The sequence below is a fragment of the Hemiscyllium ocellatum genome, chromosome 23 (assembly GCF_020745735.1).
Source record: "Hemiscyllium ocellatum isolate sHemOce1 chromosome 23, sHemOce1.pat.X.cur, whole genome shotgun sequence".
NCBI lineage: Eukaryota > Metazoa > Chordata > Chondrichthyes > Orectolobiformes > Hemiscylliidae > Hemiscyllium > Hemiscyllium ocellatum.
In genome coordinates this window covers 51,097,872-51,121,435 of record NC_083423.1, presented here as the reverse complement: position 1 = coordinate 51,121,435, position 23,564 = coordinate 51,097,872, and the positions used below count along the sequence as shown (strand labels likewise).

The 23,564-nt window shown below is 42.1% G+C and overlaps 1 protein-coding gene across 2 annotated transcripts; it reads left to right on the top strand.

The window, feature by feature from the left end:
* The first annotated feature begins 2,556 nt into the window (after positions 1-2,556).
* On the top strand, positions 2,557-23,172 carry ldhba (lactate dehydrogenase Ba). Of its 2 annotated transcripts, none has more exons than XM_060842981.1 (8): positions 2,557-2,748; positions 9,628-9,765; positions 10,954-11,071; positions 12,068-12,241; positions 15,021-15,194; positions 16,706-16,823; positions 19,110-19,233; positions 22,830-23,172. In XM_060842981.1, the coding sequence occupies exons 1-8, from the start codon at positions 2,638-2,640 to the stop codon at positions 22,995-22,997; spliced, it is 1,125 nt and encodes a 374-aa protein (XP_060698964.1). In that variant the 5' UTR covers positions 2,557-2,637; the 3' UTR covers positions 22,998-23,172. The 2 variants fall into 2 exon arrangements, with proteins under 2 accessions (XP_060698964.1, XP_060698965.1); XM_060842982.1 differs by lacking the exon at positions 2,557-2,748 and adding an exon at positions 4,200-4,323.
* Positions 23,173-23,564: the final 392 nt, after the last annotated feature.

Below are 23,564 nucleotides of genomic sequence, written 5' to 3'. Positions count from 1 at the left end.
CAGCAGTGCTAACCACTGTGCCACCGTGCTGCCCAAGCCTTGACTTCCTTTGTTATGCAGGTTATGCCCTCAGAGCCCAGCGTTGTGCTATAAAAATACGGATAATGAATTTTATCCTTTACTCATGCAAAATTGCCCAACAATTTTCCCGTTTTTCCCTAACATAAGGCAGCTGTCAGAAAACAACTGTCACCCCCATAAATACTCCACTCATCCCCAGTCCATCTCAATAGTAAAGTCATGGCAGCCTTAGTGTTGTTTGCTGAGATAAGGCAGCTGCAGCACAGAAGCTTCAAATCTTTCAGACTGTCTGCCTTGGCCAATTGTGAAGTTGAGCTCCTGATGGCAAGTACATTACTACATTGAGTATTATTGAGCTTGGAGATCACAAGGTGACAATCAGTGGGCACAATGCAATCCAAATGATTCCTTCAAGAGTGCAAAACTGATTGGATTACGTGAAAAAAATATTAAATCAACCTGTATGGTTATGTAATGACACATCTCCATGGTAATACATTCTGAGGTGGCCCTTGAACCCAGACCTTCTAGATAAGGACATTACCACTGCACCATGAGATGTGAAAGAATCTTTTTAAATCAACCTGCTCAAACATTTAAAATGCAATTCCAGAAGAGGTGAGACTTGAAGCTAGACTTTCTGTGCCAGAGATAGGAGCACTAACCTTGTGACACAAGTGATGTTAACATATGTCAAAGAAGAATGTTGACCGCTTGATGTAAATTGAAGGCAGATGGCTCGCATTATTTATTTTCCGGAATAATGATGAGCACAGTGGTCTCTTAGCTCCCATTTCAGTGCTAAACTCTGCCCTCTTTCAAAGAAACAATACTCACTCCATCACCATGCAAGTTCTTCATTCCAGTTCCAGACCTTATTGTGCAGTTGATTTTCACATTGTCCACTCACAGTGTCCTCAATCAGGTCAACATTCTCAGCGTCGAGTCACTGACCACCCTTGATTGGCTGGGACAGGCCGGGCATGTCATCCACAGAACTTCCCCAAGCAGGTGCTCTACTCCCAGTTTCTAAACGGCAGGTGAGCCCCAGGTGGACAGAGGAAACATTTCAGGGATTCCCTTAAGTCCTCACTGGAGAAGTGCAGCATTCCCACAGCCACCTGGGAATTACTGGGCCAAGACCATCCAAAGTCCAGGAGGAGCTTCCGGGAAGGCTTTGAGCAACTTGAGACTTACCATTGGGAAAAGGTAGAAGCCAGGAGAAAACGGCAGAAGGAGCACGCTGCCACACCAACGTACCATCTACCCCTTCCCATGACCACCCCCTGCCCCATGGGTAGCAGAGCATCAGTCTGTACAGCCACCTACAGACTCACCCTAGGAGTGGGAGAGAGTCATCCTTGTCTGCAAGAGAACACCAATGATTATGATGATTAGGTTCCTTGCATCTTAATGAGTGATTTGCAGGTGGACCCATTCTTCCATGTCCCCTTCTCCCTTAGCACCCCTTTCACACCAATAACCTTTCACATACCCACATTTCCCTCTACCTTACAATGAATACACCACCTTTACCCCTGGGGGCTATGAACCTGAGGGTCTAAAGTCCTTACTGGATGTGACCCACCCCATATTGAGACTGGTGTGACCATGACATATCTTGAACATCCTCTTTGAGATTGCACAGCCCCCTCCAATAAACCACTACATCCCACCTTACTATCTGCAACTGCCCACTGTCACTGTGACCATATCCTTCAAGATACAATGCAATGAGTCCTGTCCCCAGATTTAAATTTACTGGCCCTTGAAGAGCCCACAGATTACATAGGACCACTCCCTCTGACTGACTGCACTGCACCCCTCACCCCCTACCACTGCATTGATTTTGTAACGTCATCCCAATGGATCAACAAGAAAGACCTTGACTACTTGTACTTAATTTCCAAGAGTAAACATAACCCTAACTCCCCAGACTTGCACTGAAGAAACCACTTGGCTGACTGTGGACTGGAAATGGCCAAGTCTCTGGACTAGGAGAAAGTGAGGACTGCTGGAGATCAGAGTGCAAAATGGCACTGGAAATGCACAGCAGGTCAGGCAGCATTCAAGGAGCAGGATAGTTGACATTTCAAGCATAAGCCCTTCATCAGAAATGTGGAGTCTCCTTCTCCTCGAATGCTGCCTGATTGCTGTGCTTTTCCAGTGCCACACTGTTTGACTCAAGCCCCTGGACTGACTGGTGGTAGCCTCTGACAGAAGCCATCCATAAGTTTCACTGTTCTGATCGAGTACAGGCAGTGTGTGTTTGCTGCCTAAACTGCTGGCACATGCTGCAGCTCTGACGTTGACTCAGCACCATGCCGTGCAGCAACATGTCCATCCCCTTTAGAACTTCTACACATGCTCTTCACTGTTTGCCAAAGCCACGAGCTTCCTGTTCCTCCCTCTGCAGTAAACCACAATCTCTAAACCGAGAGCTTCCTGCCTGTAAGAAAGAAACAGCTATAACCCAGGAGCCACCTGGCTGGCTGTGTCCGCCGACATTACCGCCCATCCAACAAGTGATGCCCAAGCCTGATTGATAACAAACAACCTGACACTGATACATTGCTGTGCCATTGGAGAGTCGCAGGGAGACCTTTAGCATTGACCATGGAGGCACAAGATGCAGTTGAAGCATTTCCAAGCAGAGTAAAGAGAAGGAAGACGGCTGACACAGATACAAACTCACCTGGACTTGACACCGAGGAACCAACTCTAACGGTACCCACTCAGCTTTTGGTGTTTGGCCTGGGGAGAGGTTAATCAGGAAGGGGAGGTGGATCGGGTGAATTGTGTAATGAATGAGATGTTTCTGACCACCTAGTGGCGAGCATTTGATCTCACTGTCTATGAAAGGAGGATATAACTCTGAGAGTTCTCTGCTGCAAGCATCTGGCTTTTGGATCCTTGCCTAATTTAGTTTTCCAGCTGTCCATTATTTTCACCAACCCCGAGAAGAGAAAATCATGCCAGGAAAAATGTAATCGTGCCTTGATTCAAAAACCCAGGAGCACCAACCCTGTGCTAATCCAAAACCAGAAGGGAAGAAATTGGAGGCAATGTTAGAGGTCAAGGCATTTTGAAAACCAAACTTTCCCAGTGTTTTGTATTAATAGCACAGAGTATCGGGCAAGTAAAAACCTACATTTATCACGAGCTTCAGAAGTCAGTAAGGGAAGGGAGGAGGAATTTCAGGAATTGACCCTATCTTAAGGGTGTATTATCTAAGTTAACGCTTTCATGATTTACTTGTTGCGAGGAAGGCGAAAGTGCATACTGCAGATGCTAGACATTAGAGTCTGGTGCTTGGAAAAGCACAGCAAGTCAGAGAAGATCCGAGGAGCAGGAAAATCAATGTTTCAGGCAAAAGCCCTTCATCTGGAATGAGGCTGGGAGCCTCAGAGGGAGGGTGGAGAGATAAATGGGACGGGGTGGGGCTGGAGGGGAAGGTAGCTGAGAGTGCAATAGGTGGATGGAGGTGGGGGGGGAAGTTGATAGGTCAGAGGGGAGGGTGGAGTGGATAGGTGGGAAGGAAGATGGACAAATGGGGCTGGTCATAAAGATGGTGCTGAGCTGGGGGGAGGGGAAATGAGGAAACTGGTGAAATCCACATTGATGCCATGGGGTTGGAGGGTCCCAAGGTAGAATATGAGGTATTATTCCTTTAGGTGTCAGGTGGAAAGGAAGCGGTGATGGAGGTGGCCTAGCACCTGAATGGGTAGTGTGGTTAAAGTGTTCAGGATCCAGGGCGGTGGGATTGATGGGTGTGGGTGTCCTGAGGAAGGGTCACTTGACCCTAATTTCTCTCCACAGATGTTCAGCTTTTCCAGCAATTTCTGTTTTTGTTAGGCCTGAAATATGCTGCGCTAAAGTAAGCACATTGCAGTGAAGAGGCGCCTGATTTGTATGAGTGAACAGCACAGAAATAATCTTATCACGTCCGGTAGGATGTGGTCACAAAATTCTAGTACATGTATTCAGCAAATTAAAATTAAAATCTTTGGGCCGACATAATGATAAAAGTTTACTTCAGGTTAAAAAAAATTAAGGCAGAGGCGATTGATGCCAAAAGGAGTATTCTTTTATAACCAGTCCCAGTTGAAGACATTTGCAAATTTCTGCAGAAGGTTTTAATCCGACTTCCTTTCCAGTGTGTGACGTGCTCGGCCAGTCACATGTAACTCAGAGCTGCCAAAAGTTGCTGCTTTACAACATGTAACAATAGACAGACAGAGAGAAAGAGAGAGAGTCAGAGCGAGCGCTGGAAAGGAGGAGGTGCCACATTGCAAACTTCTGGTACGTGTTTCTCCTCAAATATTGCAACTATTTTGTCATTTTAACTCGTTAGAAACATAGTTTTGATTTTAGAATGTGTACATTCCATCCCTCGGCTTTTGTGTTGACTTTGATCCTGTCGATTTGGAGTGGAGTGTATTCAATAAAGTTAGTTCTTCCACTCTGGGTAACGTGGCAACGTTTGTATCCCATTAGTCCGGGGGGAAAACAGCACGGTTTCAATTGCAAGTCTTTGCATGCAGGAGATACTTCCGAGTCAGACGCCTGTTTTTAGGAGATGGGGGAATCTGAAACTTCAGCCGGGAAAGAATAACCAGAAATTCAGGCATGTACTCAGTGGTGCAGTAAGTTGAGTTGGCGAGATGGATGGTTCGTTCCTGTGCTGGGCTGTGTTTATCATTTACTCTTAAACTACTTCGAGTGATTAATCCCGATCTTGGAACAAGTGACAAGGAAAAACTCAATTATAGGCGGATTGTTTCTTCGAAATAAATCATCGAGAGGGAGGAAAATGCAGAGGCAATATGAGTTAGAAATAATTGTTAAGATAGTCTTTAAAAACGAGTTTAATAGTAATGAACTCAGCATTAGCTTTTCACTTGAAAATCTTTTCTTTTTAAAACAAAAAGAACCGTTGATTCCTGCTCATCAGTGAGTTTCATTGACAGGAATCATGCATTCTTTTCGTCTTGCACTGCAGGCCATTTTGTGGTTTCTTTGTGCGAGAAATGTGGAATGCGCTGGGTTGACTTCTCAAAATGCGTTTCCAACACCAAGGGTGCTTTAGCTAGGCCATTAAAAGTTAATGTGGGAATGTAGCGGTGCAAATGCTGGCTGACCGCCAGCCCACTAATAACAAGTCACACATTAAACAACGCTGAATGTCACCTTGTCCGGGACACATGGGCGGTTTGCTCTTTCACTGAGCCTCATTACCGTTTTATGAGGGCGACACCATACCCAGGGAATTGCTGATGACCCGTCAGTTTTCACCAAATTGTCCAAAGATTCTGACCTAAGTTTGGAAAATGCAAAGACCAACTCTCAACTGCATTTAGGTTCCGAAGTCTGTTTTATTCAGGCATTTGACAAGAGATCTGGTTTTCAAAATGTTCATTCTCTCCCAACTTTCACTGGGATAGCGCCTAGTTTTTAGTGCAGTAAAAGTCCCAAGACACTACGGCATAATCAGATAAATAAAAACAAATAGCATTGACCCACCTTAAATATAAGAAATTGATGGGTAGGGTTTTAAAGTAGCATCTTTAAAAGGGAAGGGGGGGGGGGCAATGAGGTTTACCTTTGAGAGGGATTCCAGAATTTGAGACCTAGGGCTCTGAAGACCTACATAGCTGAAGGAGCAAAGAATGGTGGAATTGTACAAGAGGCCACATTTAGAATGTGGAATTATCAACGGGTTGTTGGACCATAGAGCACAGATCGGGAAAGGTGAATATGAGCAAATTTGAGCACAAGGCTGCGACATTTAAAATTGATTCCTAGTGGCACAATAAGAGCACAGAATAGAACTATTTGAGACTTACGTCTAGATTAGAGCGGTGCTAGAAAAGCACAGCAGGTCAGGCAGCGTCCGAGGAGCAGGAAAATCGACGTTTCAGGCAAAAGCCCTTCTCTATTCCTGATGAAGGGCTTTTGCCCAAAACGTCAATTTTCCTGCTCCTCGGATGCTGCCTGAACTGTGCTTTTCCAGCATCTGCAGTCCTTGTTTTTACCTATCTGAGAATTAGGGCTGGGCAGCTATGATTTGGAAGGTGAGGATGATACCCAACATAAACTGCTGTCCAAAAAGCATTGATTTTAAAAGTCTCATCCCTGCGTTCAAATCCCTCCAAGATAGAGGTTCAGAACGTTGGACTCAACAGTCAAGAAGGTAACAAACAGGTATTGGGAGGCAGATTTCACTCCCATGAAAAAAAGCGAAATGCTGTGGCTGCTTGGCGTAGAAGTTCAATAGTTAGCACTGCTGCCAGGAACCCCGGTGCAATTCCAGCCTTGGATAGCTGTCTCTGTGGAGTTGCACATGCTCCCTGTGTCTGTGTGGGTTTTTTCCAGGTGCTCAAGTTTCCTCCCATAGTCCAAAGATGGGCAGGTTAGATGGATTAGCTATGCTAAATCGTCCATAGTGTCCAGGGAAGTGTAGGCTAGGTGGATTAGCCATGAGAAATGCAGGGTTACAGGGATAGGGGAGGGTCTGTGTAAACTCAAAGGGTCAAATGGCCTGCTTCCACACTGTAGGGATTATACTTTTTTAAAAAAACTGAAATGAAAATAGAAAGTGCCAATGAAAGTGTCTGGCAAGGGCAAAACAGTTAATATTTTGAATCCTGTATAATTTTTCAGATTCATGTCAATCAACAGCTCAGTACCTCATCTGTCTTCGAGAAGTTGTCATTGTCTTTAACACGTTTGCAGTTTTTTTTGTTGTGGGTTTGTACTGAGAGACTGACTTTCCTTCAAGGTCATTTGAATGGAGCTAAGTTTCCATTCCAAAAATGAACAAGTATCCAGTGTTTCTGTCAAAATTAGTGTGCGGGCACAATGAAAACGAGTCCACACTTGTGAAAAGGTTCTTTGATAAACAAATTTGTAGGGAAAATGAAGCAGTTCACCGCGTGGACTGGGGTGTTCAGTTCCAGGTCAAACCAATAGGATATGAATCACTGCTCTGCAGACTGTTAGGGAGGATCCTGCGTTTAAACAGTTGGGACATTGTCAATTCTGTTGCTAATCCAATACACACACTTATCTCACAGATGGTTTGGTAAACAAGACATACTGTTCTAGTGAGCATTTTACAAGCCGGGGGTGCGGTAGATCTACTCTTAAAAGTTGCTTCTGCATTAACAGGCAACTTTTCCAACATCAGCCCAGCCCAGTGATTCTCAAGCACTTTACCCCAGTGTGGCCCCATTTTAAAGCCACAGGCTTCACGTAACCAGAGGTAAAACTCATTAGGATGTGAGCGTTGTTCATCAGGGTTTGGGGGGGTATTTGAATTTGGTGGGAAGTGTTTAAACCACAGGATTTTAAAAACACAGACCAATCTTTTCACAGCCTTCAGGCAGCAGTAACCAAGCCTCTGAGATCTGCCTGTTAGGCCACACCCCTGTATTAGGAGGAAAAGGAACTCAGGAGATTCTCAGTTGTCTGTGCTCGGTTCAAGCTCCACCCACAGTCATTGGCTGTAATGGAGATTGCCGCCCCGAAATTCGACCTAGTTACCCCATAGGGGAGCTGGGGTGGGGGTCACTTTACTTGCTGCTTCAGAAGCCCTGGTGTAACCTAATCACAGCAATATTTGGCAAATGGCATAAACCCACGTTCTCACAAACACGTGCAAAAGCACGTCTTAGTACAGTTTTCAGTGCTCCCTGTCCTGAGGAGAAAGTAAAACATTAAAAGATTTTGTTACTTTTCCCCAGTCCCTAATATTACACTTATGCAATTTTCTGTTAAACAGATAAAGACTTGCACTTTTCCTAACACTTTTCATGAGCTTATTCTTGCCCCAAGATGCTGTACAGCTACTTTCAAAACGTAGCCACTGTAGTAAAGTAGAGGCCTAACTGTGATACATCTTTCCTTTTATGAGGGAATGTTTGGTGACACTGCCTGAAATGGAAGGAATCACCACACACCATCATATAACCTTTTGGTGAGCAAAATTGGTTTCAAAAAAAAACAAACTTCCTTATTTTATAATGATGTTGAAGTGGCCTGTTAATTCGTGGTTTAGGCTCTGTTGCAAACATCCTTTATACAGTAAAGATTTATTGTGCTCCAGGCAATTTTCTTGCAGAGGAACTATTCATGTGGTTTATTCTGGTCTCAATAAAAGTGTTTTCTTCTAAAGCTGGGGAAGATTATTAGCACAGCTAACAAACGCAATGCAGGGGTAATATCCCTGCCCTTAGAACAGGAGATCTGGGTTCTAGTCCTGTGTACTCCAGAGATGTGTAATAACAGCTTGATTTGGAAACTAAAAGCAAAGGCATTTTAGTCAACCCTTTTATGGACTTAATTGTGTCGTCATAGTCATGCAGCATGGAAACAGACCTTCACCCCAACCAGTCCATACTGAACATAATCCCAAACTAAACTAGTCCCACCTGCCTGCTCCTGGCCCATTTCCCTCCAAATCTTTCCTTGCTGTTGGATGTGGTCATGTTAGTCATAGATATGTACAGCACAGAAACAGACCCTTCGATCCCATTTGCCAGCATTTAGCCCATATCCTTCCAAACCCTTCCTATTCATATACCCATCCAGATGTGTTTTAAATATTGCAATTGCACCAGCTTCCACCACTTCCTCTGGCAGCTCATTCCATACAAACACCACCTTCTGTGTGAAAAAGTTCCCCCTTAGGTCCCTTTTATATCTTTCCCCTCTCTCACCCGAAACTCTGGACATGCACCACCCCAGGGAAAAGACCTTGTCTATTTATCCCATCCATGCCCCCCTCATGATTTTATAAACCTCTATAAGGTCACCCCTCAGCCTCCAACACAACAGGGAAAAGAGCCTCTCCCTGTAGCGCAAACCCTCCAACCCTGGCAACATCCTTGTAAATTTTTTCTGAACTTTTCCAAGTTTCACAACATCCTTCCTTTAGCAGGCAGACCAAAATTGATTGCAATATTCCAAAAGTGGCCTAACCAACATTCTATACAGCCTGAACATGACCTCCCAACTCCTATACTCAATGCACTGACCAATTAAGGCAAGTGTTCCCTCATAACTGAAACTCCTCATTGCTGTAACATTGCATTAAACCTCTTTTCTACCTTCTCTCATGCCTTGTCATCTTCCTGGTGATATAATGCCCAGAAATCCTTCATGGTACTCCATTGGAGAACTAGTGAGTGATTTATAAACTGCAAAAGAGATATTGAAACCAAAAGAGAGAATGCTGGAAAATCTCAGCAGGTCTAGAAGCATCTGTAAGGAGCGAAAAGAGCTGACATTGAGTCTAACTGACCCTTTGTAAGTTTGATTCGAAACATCAGCTCTTTTTCTCTCCTTACAGATGCTGCCAGACTACTGAGATTTTCCAGCATTTTCTCTTTTGGTTTCAGATTCCAGCATCTGCAGTAATTTGCTTTTATTAAAGGAGATATTGAATTACTTGTTCTTCCAGGTTACCATCTACTGCTTGTGATTTTGTAAACTCTCCTTATAGCTCATATTCTCCATCCCAGTTCTTTCTGTATCTTTATTAATATGATTGTGAGTGTTATATTTTCATAGTTTCAAGAAAAAAACCTCTTGTTTTTAACTTAGGAAGACAACATGGCGACAGTGCTGGAGAAACTTATCACTCCAGTTTCTCGAGATGGATCTGAAGCCTCAAGAAATAAGGTCACCGTTGTAGGTGTAGGCCAGGTTGGGATGGCGTGTGCTGTTAGCATTCTTTTAAGGGTAAGTTTGATCCCTCATGCCTCTTTGACTTGTACAATTTCTTTTATAGAGTCAACGATTTTCACAGCAATGATCAAAGACAGACATCTGCATTTGATCTGAGAACATCTAGTTTGGAACTGCAAACTAATGCTGATAAATGTATAATAATCAGACTTTCTCCAGGTGTAAACATTCAAGTCTCAGTATACCAAGTTGTAAGGTCATACAAAACAGGATGAGGCCACTTAATTCATCCTGCGTGTACCAGCTCATTAACATACCTCTCTATTTAGTGCCACAGCTTTGTTCTTTCCTCGTGACCTTGCATTTCTTTTAAGAATCTCTGCAGTGTAGAAACAGGCCCTTCAGCCCAACAAACCGACCCACTGAAGAGTAACCCACCCAGACCCTTTTCCCGAACCTATTACTCTATATTTACCCCTAAGTAATGCACCTAACCTACACATCCCTGAACACGTTTTATCAATTTAGCATGGTCAATTCATCTAACCTGCACACCTTTGGATTGTGGGAGGAAATCGGTGCACTCGGAGGAAACCCACGCAGGCACGGAAAATCTCTGTGTGGAGTCACCCAAGGCTGGAATCTTGCAAATTGACAACAGAGCTTGCCAGAACGCAAGAACATTGAACTGAATAAAAAAAATCTCATCTTCACTCGGGTTCTTTAGCATGTTATCTTAAATTTAATTCTCTGGATGCTATTCAAACAGCTTCTCGTGGACCTTGCAAATCATTAATAATTAAAACCAGCTTCAGGATTCAGTTGAGGCATTCAGGAAGGGAGTTGGATGTTCCTTTTCAAATAACCCATGTGCAGGATTATAGCAGGACAACCACACAAAGTTTAAGTGTACGTTAGAGATCTGAGGTTGATATAATGGAATGACCTATTTAGTGCTGCAGCAATTCTTCAATTTATTCCCTCCTCTGCTGTAAGGAGAAGAAGCCCAGCTCCTCTAGTCTCTCCAGGGAACATAGGTTGTTCAATAATTTCACTAGCACTTACTTTGCTGTAACATCGGTGATCTTTTTAAGTAAAAGCTTCCTGGAAAACTTCACTTTCTCAGAAACTGGCAGTATCTCAGACTGCTTTTGTTTCTCTTGCACAACTTAGAAGTTTATTTTGAATGCAGTTGGGATGTAAAATCATCCATTTTAACAAGACGTCACCTTCCTTTCTCAGGAACTAACCGATGAGATGGCCTTGGTTGATGTTCTGGAAGACAAACTGAAGGGAGAAATGATGGATCTTCTTCATGGCAGCCTGTTTCTCAAAACTCCAAAGATTTTGGCTGATAAAGGTAATTTGGATTTTTAACGTAGGGCACGAAAACAGACCCTTTTGTCTAACTCGTCCATGCCAACCAGATGTTCTCAATTAATCTAGTCCCACTTGCCAGCCTTTGGCCCATATTCCTGTAAGCACTTGCTGTTCATATAGTCATCTGAAAGCCTTTTAAATGTTGTAATTGTACCAGCCTCCACCATTTCCTCTGACAGTTCATTCCATACACGCACCATCCTCTGCATGAAAAGGTTGCCCTTTAGGTCCCATTTAAGTCTTTTCCCTCTCGCCTCAAACCAATAGCATCTCGTTTTGGACTCCCCTACCCTGGGAAAAAGATGTTGGCTGTTCACCCCACCATGCCCCTCATGATTTTATAAGCCTCTATAAGGTCATCTCCTCAGTTTCCAGTTCTCCGGGGAAAAAAAGCCCCAGCCTATTCAACGTCTCCCTACAGCTCAAACTCTCCCATTCTGGCAACATCCATGGAAATCTTTTCTGTACCCTTTCAAATTTCACAACAGCTTTCCTATAGCAGGGAGACCAGACTTGAATGCAAAAGTGGCCTAACCAATGTCCTGTACAGCTGCAATATGACATCCCAACTCCTATATTCAATGTACTGACCAATGAAGGCAGGTGTACCAAATGCTGCCTTCACTACCCTGTTAACCTGCAACTCCGTCCTCAAGGAACCTGCACCCCAAGTACTCTTTGTTTGGCAACACACCCCCAGTATCCTGCTGTTAAGTGCATATCAGTCCTGTCCTGATTTGCCTTTCAACAATGCAATACCTCACATTTATCTAAATTAAACTCCATCTGGCACTCCTCGGCCAATCTGATCGAGGTCCCACTTAACACTTACAAAATTTGGTTTTGTTTGCTTAAGTTCCAACTCAGCAAACAAAAGGTTTGAAAGTCAAGTGTGTAGAATGAGAGACTTATAACCTTGTTTTATTTTCTACCTGCTGGTTTTATAATTGACCTGTCTTATTTTCCACTCGTTTAGATTATGCAATAACTGCTAATTCTCGAGTCGTGGTTGTTACTGCTGGAGCGCGTCAACAAGAGGGTGAGAGCCGACTGAATCTGGTCCAGAGAAATGTCAACATCTTTAAATTCATCATACCTCAGATTGTAAAATACAGCCCCAACTGCACACTCATTGTGGTATCCAATCCAGGTAAATATTGAATTTTTAAGGATAAATCTATTTCCAAGTCTGGGAACTACAATATCTTTCATGTGAAGGGCTGCATAGCCAATAAAACACACGGTCATGGTTGCAGTGCAGAGAAAAATGCAGCAGTCAATTTGTATGCCACTAGATTGCATAAACAGCAATGCAATTAGTAGCCAGCTAATCTAATCATTGAGGGCACTGGGAGCAGCTCCACAGTTCTTCAGAATTGTGCTGTGGGAACTTTTACATTCACTTGAGGAAGGGTGAGGGGAGGTACATGGCATTGCTGTAGTGTACCTCCTGAAGGAGGCATCCCAAGATATTGCATCATTTCCTTTGTGCCCTGAAATGTAAGCATTTTATGATCTCCTATGTGCAGTGGGATTTGAACTTACACTTAAAAGGGCAATTGTATTCCTGAGCCAAGACTGGCATTGGCAAATTAAAACTGGGAGAAATAGGAACAGGAATCATTCATTTGTTTTGGTTTTTAATATTTAATAAAATTTAATTTTAATTAATATGCCACTTAATTAGATCATGACTAATCTGATAATGTATTTAATTCACATTCCTGCCGTCCTTCCCACTACAATAACCGTGTGAATTCCTTGTTGATGAATGATCTGTCTCATTTAGCCTTAAATATGGAAAAAGCACAGTGGATCAGGCAGCATCTGAGGAGCAGGAGAGTCGAGTATTTTGGGCAGGGCCCTCCAGTCCCTCCAAAAATCCCCCGTGAATGGACATCCAGTCCCTCTAAATCTATATCCCCCATGAACTCAGGGGATCTCCCATCGACAGCCTCCAACCTCATAGTTTCCCAACCCCGTACCACCCGGATCTATCTATCTACCCAACATCCACAAACCTTACTGCCCCATCGACCAATTCTGTCCGCTTATTCCTGCTCCATTGAACTCATCTCTGCTTATCTTAACTCCGTTCTGTTCCTTCTTGTTCCAGAACTATCCACATATATTCAAGGGACCATCCACGCCTTCCACTTCCTCCATGTCTTTCGATTTCCCCAGCCCCCAACACCTCATCTTCACCGTGGACATCCAGTCCCTCGACACATATTTTCCATGAGCCTGGTCCTGCTGAAAGATCCTGCCTGAAACATCAACTCTCCTGCTCCTCAGGTGCTGCCTGACCTTCTGTGCCATTTCCAGCGCCACACTCTATCTACTCTGACTCCAGCATCTGCAGTTCTCACTGTCTCCTTGTTTAGCCTTCAGCTTATTCAATGATCCAACTTCCACTGCTCTCTGTGGAAGAGAATTCCAAAGATCTAACCATTCTGAGGAATCCTCCTTATTGTAAGTGAGGGATTCCTTTATTTTTCAACGATGCTCCTTAATTCTAGATTTCTCCGCCAAGCAAAATATTCTCTTGTGAAATACCCTGTCACGTTCCTCAGAATCTTGTATGTTTCAATAAGATCAATCTTCTAAACTCCAGTGAGTGAGAGTTCATCTTGCCCAAGTTTTCCTCATAAGCCAAGCTTATCATCCCAGATGTCATCCTAGTGAACATTCTCTGAGCTGCTTCCATTCCAAGTATAGAAACGTGACCAAAATTATACTGTGATGAGAGCACAATTAGAGTGCGATGTCCTGTACAGTTGTAGCAAGATTTTTTTACTTTTATGCGCCAGTCTCTTTGCAATAAAGTTCAATATTCCATTTCCCTTACAAAATACTTGCTGTATCTGAATGCTGATTGCTTATGTATACGAGACACCCATATACCTTTATTTGCAGTATTCCGAACTCTTTCCATTTAAATAATATTCTGCTTTTCTGCACGTTCTGCTAAGTGGATAAACTTTCTCTTTCCTTCTGCTTTATATCCCTCTACAGACTCCGTTACTCCTCACAAGCCTCTGCTTCCTATTTTTGTATTGTCGATGAATTCAGTTACATTATGCTCAGTCCCTTAATTCAGGTCATGAATACAAGTCTTAAATAGTTGAGCTGCCAGAATGGAATCTGTGATACCCCATTAGTTTGCCAAGTTGAAGATGACCCATTTGTCTTGAATCTCTTTCCTGCTAGTTGAGTGATACACTATCCATGCTAATGTACTACCCCAACACCATCAGCTCTTATCTTGTGCAATAAAATTTATGAGACATCTTATCACAAAACCATGTTGCTTCTGTCAGTTTTCTAAATATGCTGCTACTAGCCTTTGTTAGTAATGGATACCAGCATTTTCCCAATGACGGACGTTGGACTAACTGGACTATAGTTTTTAGCTTTTTACCTCCTTCATTTCTTGAATACGGCTGTACATTTGTGTTTTCCAAATGTCTGGCACCTTTCCAAACCGAGAAATTCTAAAAAAACTACAACCCACACATTCACAACCTCAGCAGCCACAATATTAAACTTTGTTAACCGTAGGGTTTAAGACTGAATGGGTCCTGGATCTTCCCCAGGGGGAGAACATCAGAAGAAATATTTGGAAATTCTGCCTCCTACCAATATCCCCAATTGCGTTTCTACTCCATAAATATTACAACAGCAACCTGACTTCAAAAGCATTTCTTTGGCTATGAAGCACCACCACATCTGGTGCTGATGAGAAGTTATATAAGTGCCTATCTTTCTTTCTAGCGAAAGGGAATAGCCTGTTAGAACAGCCAGCATATATAATCATATCCACTTGTGATGAAATTCCTTTGGAGCCTCAAGCCATAATGCTGTGTTTGCTCTAATTAGAATCAGTTTGAATTTTGAAGTGCTCATGTGTTGTTTTTCCTGGGTTCTAGTTGATATTCTAACATACGTAACATGGAAGATGAGTGGATTTCCAAAGAACCGTGTGATTGGCAGCGGCTGTAATTTGGATTCTGCTCGATTCCGTTACCTGATGGCTGAGAAACTTGGACTCCATCCATCCAGTTGCCATGGTTGGGTGCTTGGTGAACACGGAGATTCCAGTGGTAAGGCTGCATGGTTACGTTTTGTGATACATCATATAAATCTCATACTTTTTAGTTTCTATCAAATAAGGTCAGATTTTTTCCAACTGATTGGAAGGGCAGTGAAGACCAAGCAGGTTAACCTCTTTCCAGTTGGGTTTGCCCAACTCTTGACTTCCCCAAGTCTTTCTCTTGTGAAAACTTCCATACTACAACAAACAAGGGCCAAAGGTGGATCACTCTGCCTTTTGAGCCCGCTCTGCCATTCAACTATGATCACAGATGATCTGCTTTTAACCTCAACCCTGCCTCCATTGTTATCCCATCATTAATTTGCTAGTAAGCCATTCTTTCAGTACCAATTGGTAGATTCCAGCTGCCAATACTTGATGTTGGTGAGACCACTTCTGGAATGTGGGATACAGTTTTGGACTTGTTATTTGGAAAAAGAGATATAATGACTTTGGTAGACTTCACTCAGGGTTCACTTTGACTCATTCCTGAGATGAAGAGTTTATCTGATGAAGGAAGGTTGGACAGGCTATCCTTATACTTATTGGAGTTTAGAAGCATGAGAGGTGACTTTGAGAGGTCTGGATAGAATGGGTACCGGAAGGACATTTCTTCTTATTGGGAGACAAAAGCTTGGGGACGTTCTTAAGAGATGAGGAGAGTTTTTTTTTAAGGGTCATTTAGTATAGAATTCTTTCCCTGAAGAGTTAGTGGAGCCATTTAAATATATTCAAGGCTGAATTAGTTAGATATTTTTGGACGTGGGAATTACGGAGGCAAACAGGAAATTGAATCTGAGACCCGAGCCCAGATCACCTCTGATCTTATGTGGTAGCAGGCTGAATAGCCTATTCCTGCTCCTTACTCCTCTGTTCCTCTGCTTGCATTTTAGCCCCTTTTGATTGGGGAATTGACCAAGAGCATGTAAGTGAAAGCTGGGAGTTTTTTAAACACGTGGACCAGTTAAAGTCAATGAACTGCACTTTTCCCCTGCTCTGCCCACCCGTAACACAAGCGATCAAATTATGTGGCTTTAATGTAATGTAACATAATTTTTAAGGACGTTATAAGTGCATTTGGCATTGCTGTTAACAGTTAATTTGTTCAGCAGCAGAAGACTATAGGTGCTGGAAATCTGAAATAAAATCATAATGGTAGAAATACTCTGGTCTGGAGAGCATCTGTGGAGCTAGACTCAATTAACCCGTCAGATTGAAAACTTTTTTCATTTGAATATTTTGTTTTGCGGAAGGCTTGCTGCTTAGGGATTACTTCTTCATTGTTACTAACCTATCTTCATCTTGATTATCAGAAATATTTGGAGAACGAGTTAGAGGCAACGTGAATAGTGTTAAAATCAAATGAAGTTGTGCTGTTGAATGTGACGTGAATATTATATCATTACACTTTTAATATATGCCAGATGCTATAGTTAAGTTGCAGTTTGCCAATAGATATTTATAGCAATATTATAAAGATATTTATAGAACTGTCCACATTCTGCTCCTTTGCATTTGCAGTCCCCGTTTGGAGTGGTGTCAACGTGGCAGGAGTTGGACTGCAGCAGCTGAGCCCTGATATTGGAACTGCTCAGGACAAGGAGAACTGGAAAGATGTCCACAAAATGGTGGTGGATAGGTATACAACAAAGTCTTTATGCAATGATCAACATTAGACAAAGTTTAAAATGTAGAGGTCAATGTCTGAGTTCCGATTCTCATCAAAGCCATTATGAGGCTTTTCCAGAAATGAGTCAGGAAACGATAGAGATGGAGAAGGTAAGTGTTTAAAGTGCCAAGTTTTTAAATGCATCTCAACTAGTAGCCTGTTCTCTTAAGAAGTAAGAGTAGGCTATAATAGTTCAATTAAAAGATGATTAGGTGCTTTATAACATTAACAGATTTATTACTGTTGCAGATGAAGTGGGCAAGTTCGTATTTATAAAACAACTATTTTATGACCTTCAGGTGCTCCCAAGCTCATCACATCTCATTAAAGTATTTTTGAAATATAGTTTATATTGTATTATGGAAAACGAAAGAACAGGAGTAGGCCATTCAGCCCCTCAGTTCAGTTCCAACAGTTGGGCTGGTCGAGACATTGAACATTTCTTGATATCCATGCTGAACAAAAATCAATAGTTATCGAGGGAGAAGGTTTCAGCTAACTTATGTGAAGAAGTGTTTCCTCAGTTTCCCTAGCACTAATTTTAAGCCTTGATTCATGCTTGTTTTAATACAGCAATGAAATTTTCGTGTTGCTGGTAAGGTAGTATTTACTGACAATCTCTCGAACAGAGGATAGTTAAGAATCAACCGTATTGCTGAGAATCTGGAGTGACATGCCATAGAATCAAACAGCATGGAAACAGACTCTGCAGTCTAACTAGACAATGCTGACTATGTTCCCAAACTAATAATCTCACCTGCCTGCGCTTGGCCCATATCCTTTCAAACCTTTCCTATTCATGAACTTATTCAAATGTATTTTAAATGTTATAACTGAATCTGCATCCACCACTTCCTCTGGCAGTTCATTCCACGCACAAACCACCTCTGTGTGAATCTTTCTCCTGTCACCTTAAGAATATGCCCCCTAGTTTTAAACTCCTCCACCCTAGGGAAAAGACTCTTGTCATTCACCTTATCTATATAAACCTCATTAGGTCACTGCTCAACATCCAATGAAAAAGGTCTGTCTTTCCAGTCTACATTTTGTAAGTCAAACCCTTCATTTCCAGCAGCCTCTTGGTAAATCTTTTCTGAACCCTCTCCAGTTTAATAATATTCTTCCTGTAACAGGACAGCTAGAACTGAATACAGTACTCCACTGTACTGCCTGGTAAGAGGAGCACATTTCCTTCTCTAAAGGTGAACTAGATGGACATTTATGACATTCATTACATTGTCACCATTAGCTTTTCCATTTCATTGAATTCATCATGATGGGATTTGAATCCATGTTCCCACAGCAATTGCCTAGATCTTTGGATTCCTAGTTCACTGATGTTACTACTATACTATCACATCTCCTGATTTTCCCACACTACAGCAGACGAGGTAGGAACATAACAATCCCAGCGAAAAATTAGGCTTTTGGTTAACAATCTGCTTACAAAACTCTACTGCCAAGTTTGTAAAATTGGTAAAGCTGTTGCTGGGGGCTGGGTGAGGGGCCTAAATTAACAGGAGTTACACATTTTATGCTTGTTACTACTCACATAGAAATAAAATGATACTTAAAAAGTTTGATTTTAAACTTGGTATGATGGCTTCATTAGATGCTGACAGTGCAGGAAATTGCCAATTGGAGCATCATGTTACAAATATAGTCTTAACAAGATCCTGGTAACAACAGAGTTGGTGTGAATGTGGGCGGCACGGTGGCACAGTGGTTAGCACTGCTGTCTCGCAGCGCCTGAGACCCGGGTTCAATTCCCGACTCAGGCGACTGACTGTGTGGAGTTTGCACGTTCTCCCCGTGTCTGCTGAGGTTTCCTCCGGGTGCTCCGGTTTCCTCCCACAATCCAAAGATGTGCGGGTCAGGTGAATTGGCCATGCTAAATTGCCCGTAGTGTTAGGTAAGGGGTAAATGTAGGGGTATGGGTGGGTTGCGCTTCGGCGGGTCGGTGTGTTGGGCCGAAGGGCCTGTTTCCACACTGTAAGTAATCTAATCTAATTAAAATTGGCAAATTTAAGAAATTGTGTCCTCTAAGTTTAGCTTCAATAGATAAATATTCAATGGGAAGTGGGCAAGCGAAACAGGCAGGCTGTGCAATGTTTTATATAGAATGGTGGTGTAAAGCATCAATTTTTCTTGTTTCTGTTGTTAAGAGCACTTTGTGCTCAATATTTTTCACGCTTAAAGTTGTGGCGCTAACCTGATGTACAAATGCCGGAATTAATACTATTTTTGTTTTGCTAGTGCTTATGAAGTGATTAAACTGAAAGGATATACCAACTGGGCCATTGGCCTCAGTGTTGCTGAACTGACGGAATCCATTGTGAAGAATCTGAGGCGGATTCACCCAGTATCCACCATGGTAAAGGTATGAGATGTTACCGTATTAAAGATATATTCTGGTTTACTGCAAATTAGGGATTCTTACAAATACGTAATAGTTAATGTTGGGATTTCAGCACTAACATCTGCACCTAATAGCTGCTGGACTACTGAAATAAAATGCTGAAGATGCTAGATGTTTAAAAAGCATTAAAGTGCTGGAAGATTCATCAGATTTGGCGACATCTGTTGGGGGGGAAGAGAAACCAAGTTCATGATTTGAGTCCCATGATTTCTCTTCAGAATGGGGTGAAGAGGTCATGGGGATTGGTGTTACTTTCTCTCTCCAAAGATGTTTTCTCCCAACACTTCCTGCTTGCATTTCAGCAACTAGAACATGTTCTGTTCCTTTGCCACTGTAGCCTATAACAATTGCAGCTTTCGGTGAATGTTTTCTTCCTAGTCATAAACGATTCCCTGATGCACTCCTCCTTTCCCACAATAGGAGTTCTGTGATTGTTTTGTTTCCATCCTGTGGTTAGCTGCTGAATCAACTAAACTCAATAAATTATGTATTGCATTTAATCAATTTTAACTTGATGAACATGAACTTTTCAATGTTGGTAAACTGATAGCGAGAGTAAATTTAAAGGGCTAGATGTCAGAATTGTCCTGGGTTAGTTACAAATCAAATGAATGCAGAAAAGGAGGATTATTAGTATATCTCTCTCTGTCTCTCTCTCTGTCTCTGTGTCTGTGTCTCTGTCTCTCTCTCTTCCCCCTCCCCTCCCTCCATCAGAGACAGGTCATACAAATGCCACATCTGTTTTCAGTCTTGCCATGTAGACTTTACTGGAACTATGAGATATTGTGCACGTACAGTTGCATTGTGCTTCAAAGGAAGGGAATGTTCACTTACAGGAGAACTATCTCAACAAAACCTGAAACCATAATGGGTAATTTAAATCAGCAACTGCTGTTTCTTCATACACATTTCATTGGGTGGTATTAAGGTTATTATTGAATTACTATAATTGGCTTAGTTGGATTGCCAGCAGCAGAGAACTAAACACATGGACAGTGTCACTTGAGATGTTAATGATAAATATGATTTTTTTTAAAAATGATTAGATAGCAGAGAGTCAATCCAGGTTTAATTTAATTGCAGAACTTTTAACTTGAGGATGCAGTTCTTTGATAATTAGTTACGTCTGAACCTTCTATACTTAAATGAATATGCATCCTGTCCTCATGATTTACATTGTTTAGCCCCAATTTGTTGAATCCATGCAGCCCCTGTTCCAATACTTATGCGTTCTTCCTGAGCTATGACTCTGAATGGAATGCAGTACTCTAAATAAGGTCTAACCGCAGTTTTAGGTACAAGTGTCCCCCACTTTTCAAAAGTTCACTTTACGCCACTTGGCTTTTACGAAAGACCTACATTAATACCTGTTTTCACGAACGGAAAGAAATCCAAAAAGGATTTTCACTTTTTACAAGAAATGGCGAAACGTGAAAATACTGTTCAACTGCTTTCTTTGATTTATGCCAGTTTTGGCTTACAAAAGGTTTCATAGAAGCACTGTTATTTCAGACAGCAGGGGAAACCCTGTAGTTGCAATGTAACATCTATACTTTTGTATTCCAACCTCCTTGCATTAACATTTCATTAACCTTGGTAAGAATTTTTCCTCCTGTCCAATAGTTTTATTAAAAGTACACATTTTACAGGTTTCCGTATCATTTGCTATTAACTGATGTCAGATCAACGTAAATAGTCGAGTAGTAGTTGAATTTTTAAAAAATTACTTCTTAAGGTTAAATTTATAGGGTCGACTATTATAGGGATACTACTTTTTGAGGGATTGAAATTCATGCCCATCAAAATTTATACTGTATCATTTAGCAGAAGCCCAATTGCCTCGGGCAACTGTCTATGTGGAGTTTGCACATTCTCCCTGTGTCTGCGTGGGTTTCCTTTGGGTGCTCCAGTTTCGTCTCACAATCCAAAGATAGGTCAGGTAAATTGTCCATGCTGAATTGTCCGCAGTGTTAGGTGCATTCGTCTGGGGTAAATATAGGGTAGGAGAATGGGTCTGGGTAGGTTACTTTTCAGAGGGTCGGTGTGTACTTGTTGGGCTGAAGGACTTGTTTTCATATTGGAGGGAATCTAGTTGCTCTCTGAATGAATAAAGGAGAAAAGAAACAAATTACGGTAATTCTGAAAACCCGGAGCAGAGCCAGCGGACTGGAAGACTGGGAGCAGTGTGGCAGACTGGAAAGCTGGAGTGGGAAGTGACAACCAGCTCGCTGACTCATAACCTTTGATCTGTGAAGAACTAGGGGTGACTTTTACATGAGATGTATGGAAAATTCCAGGTTATTTGACCATAAATAGGGGGTGGACTTTTACATGAGATTGACTATCACTCGAGTATATATTGCAGTAACTAATTAATGTCAATAAATGTGAGCTGCCACATTCTGTTAAATCAGTAAGGTGAACAATAGGCTTATGTTGTCCAATATTTCAACCTTCAACCAGAAGGTTTTGTAGTTGTTTGGCATTCTTGATGAAAATTGAGAGTGCAGACTTTGAACATGCCTGCAAACAGTTCTGTATCATTGCCTGCAGTTTCATTCACCAGGTCCTTCACACATTACACGAAGGCTCTCATTTTCTTTTTAAGTATTGCTGCACAGATACCCATCCCTCTGTGCTGTGTACCTCTGATAGTGACAGCCACTTCAAAGAAATTGCTTTTGAGTTCCTTAATATACTTTGATGTAGCTTTATTCTTGATCTTGCAGAAGTACTTAAAATTATGAGGCATATAGGTAGAGTTAATGGTAGGTGTCTTTTCCCTAGCATGGGGGATTTCAAGGCTAGGGGGCACATTGTTGAGGTGAGAGGAGAGAGATTTAAAAAAAGACATGAGGGCCAAATTTACTCCACAGAGGATGGTTTGTATCTGGCATGAATTTCTTGAGGAAGTGCTGGATGTGGGTACAGTTAGTGTTTAAAGATACTTGGAAAGGACATTAATAGGAAAGGTTTGGAGGGATATAGGCTAAGAGCAGGTGGATGGGACTAGTTTAGTTTGGGATTATGCTCAGCATGGACAGGTTGGACCATAGGGTCTGTTTCTGTGCTGTTTGATTCTATGAAGGCTGGGTTAAGTTCCTTTTGAAAGGGTTCATGATTTTGTCCATCATTTCGGCTCAGGATTTTTCTCTTTAAAGATATTTCGATTAGATTAGATTAGATTCCCTACAGTGCGGAAACAGGCCCTTCGGCCCAACCAGTCCACACAGATCCTCCGAAGAGTAACCTACCCAGACCCTTTTCCCTCTGACTAATGCAACTAACACTATGGGCAATTTAGCATGGCCAATTCACCTGACCTGTACATCTTTGGACTGAGAGAGGAAACCGGAGCACCCGGAGGAAACCCTTGCAGACACAGAGAGATTGTGCAAACTCCACACAGACAGTTGCCCGAGGATGGAATCGAACCTGTGACGCAGCAGTCCTACAGTCACAATTGTATCTTTAGTTGGTAAAAGTAATACATATTTTAATAGAGTTAGTGCATATGGAAACTGGCTTGTGATTGTGCACTGTGTCTTTAACCCCAGGGTATGTATGGCATAGAGGATGAAGTCTTCCTGAGCCTGCCATGTGTACTGAGTGCAGACGGACTAACTGATGTCATCAATCAAACTCTGAAAGATGATGAGGTGGCCCAGCTGAGAAAGAGTGCTGAGACGTTGTGGAAGATTCAGAGGGAACTGAAGGATCTGTAATTTTGAGGCTGACTGCAGTACTGCTTTCTCCGAAGTTGCAAAGAAACCAATTACAGCAAGATTAGAGTATCTCTGTAAACTCTTATCCATGATTTGTAATGGGTGTATTCTCGAATTTTAACTGACCCAAATTACATGGTTACCATTTTAAAAAATAAAGTTAAGAACATGTAAATACACAGTTTTTTTTTGAAGCTGTTGAAAAGACATTGATGTACTTATACTTGTAACAAGCTCTGCTTCTACTGGTACATGAAGATTCCAATTCATCGTGCATGAGAGTGATCGAATCCTTCATTTCACAAAACTTACCTAGTCACAATGGCTAATCATCTGTGAAAGGACTAGTGAAGATGATGTTTGGTATGCTTTCTTTTACTGGACAGAGCATTGAGTATAGGAGTTGGGAGGTCATGTTCTGGCTGTTCAGGACATTGGTTAGGCCACTTATGGAATATTGTATGCAATTCTGGTCTCTCTCCTGGAGGAAGGATGTTGTGAAACTTGAAAGAGTTCAGAAAAGATTTACAAGGATGTTGCCAGGTTTGGAGAATTTGAGCTATAGGA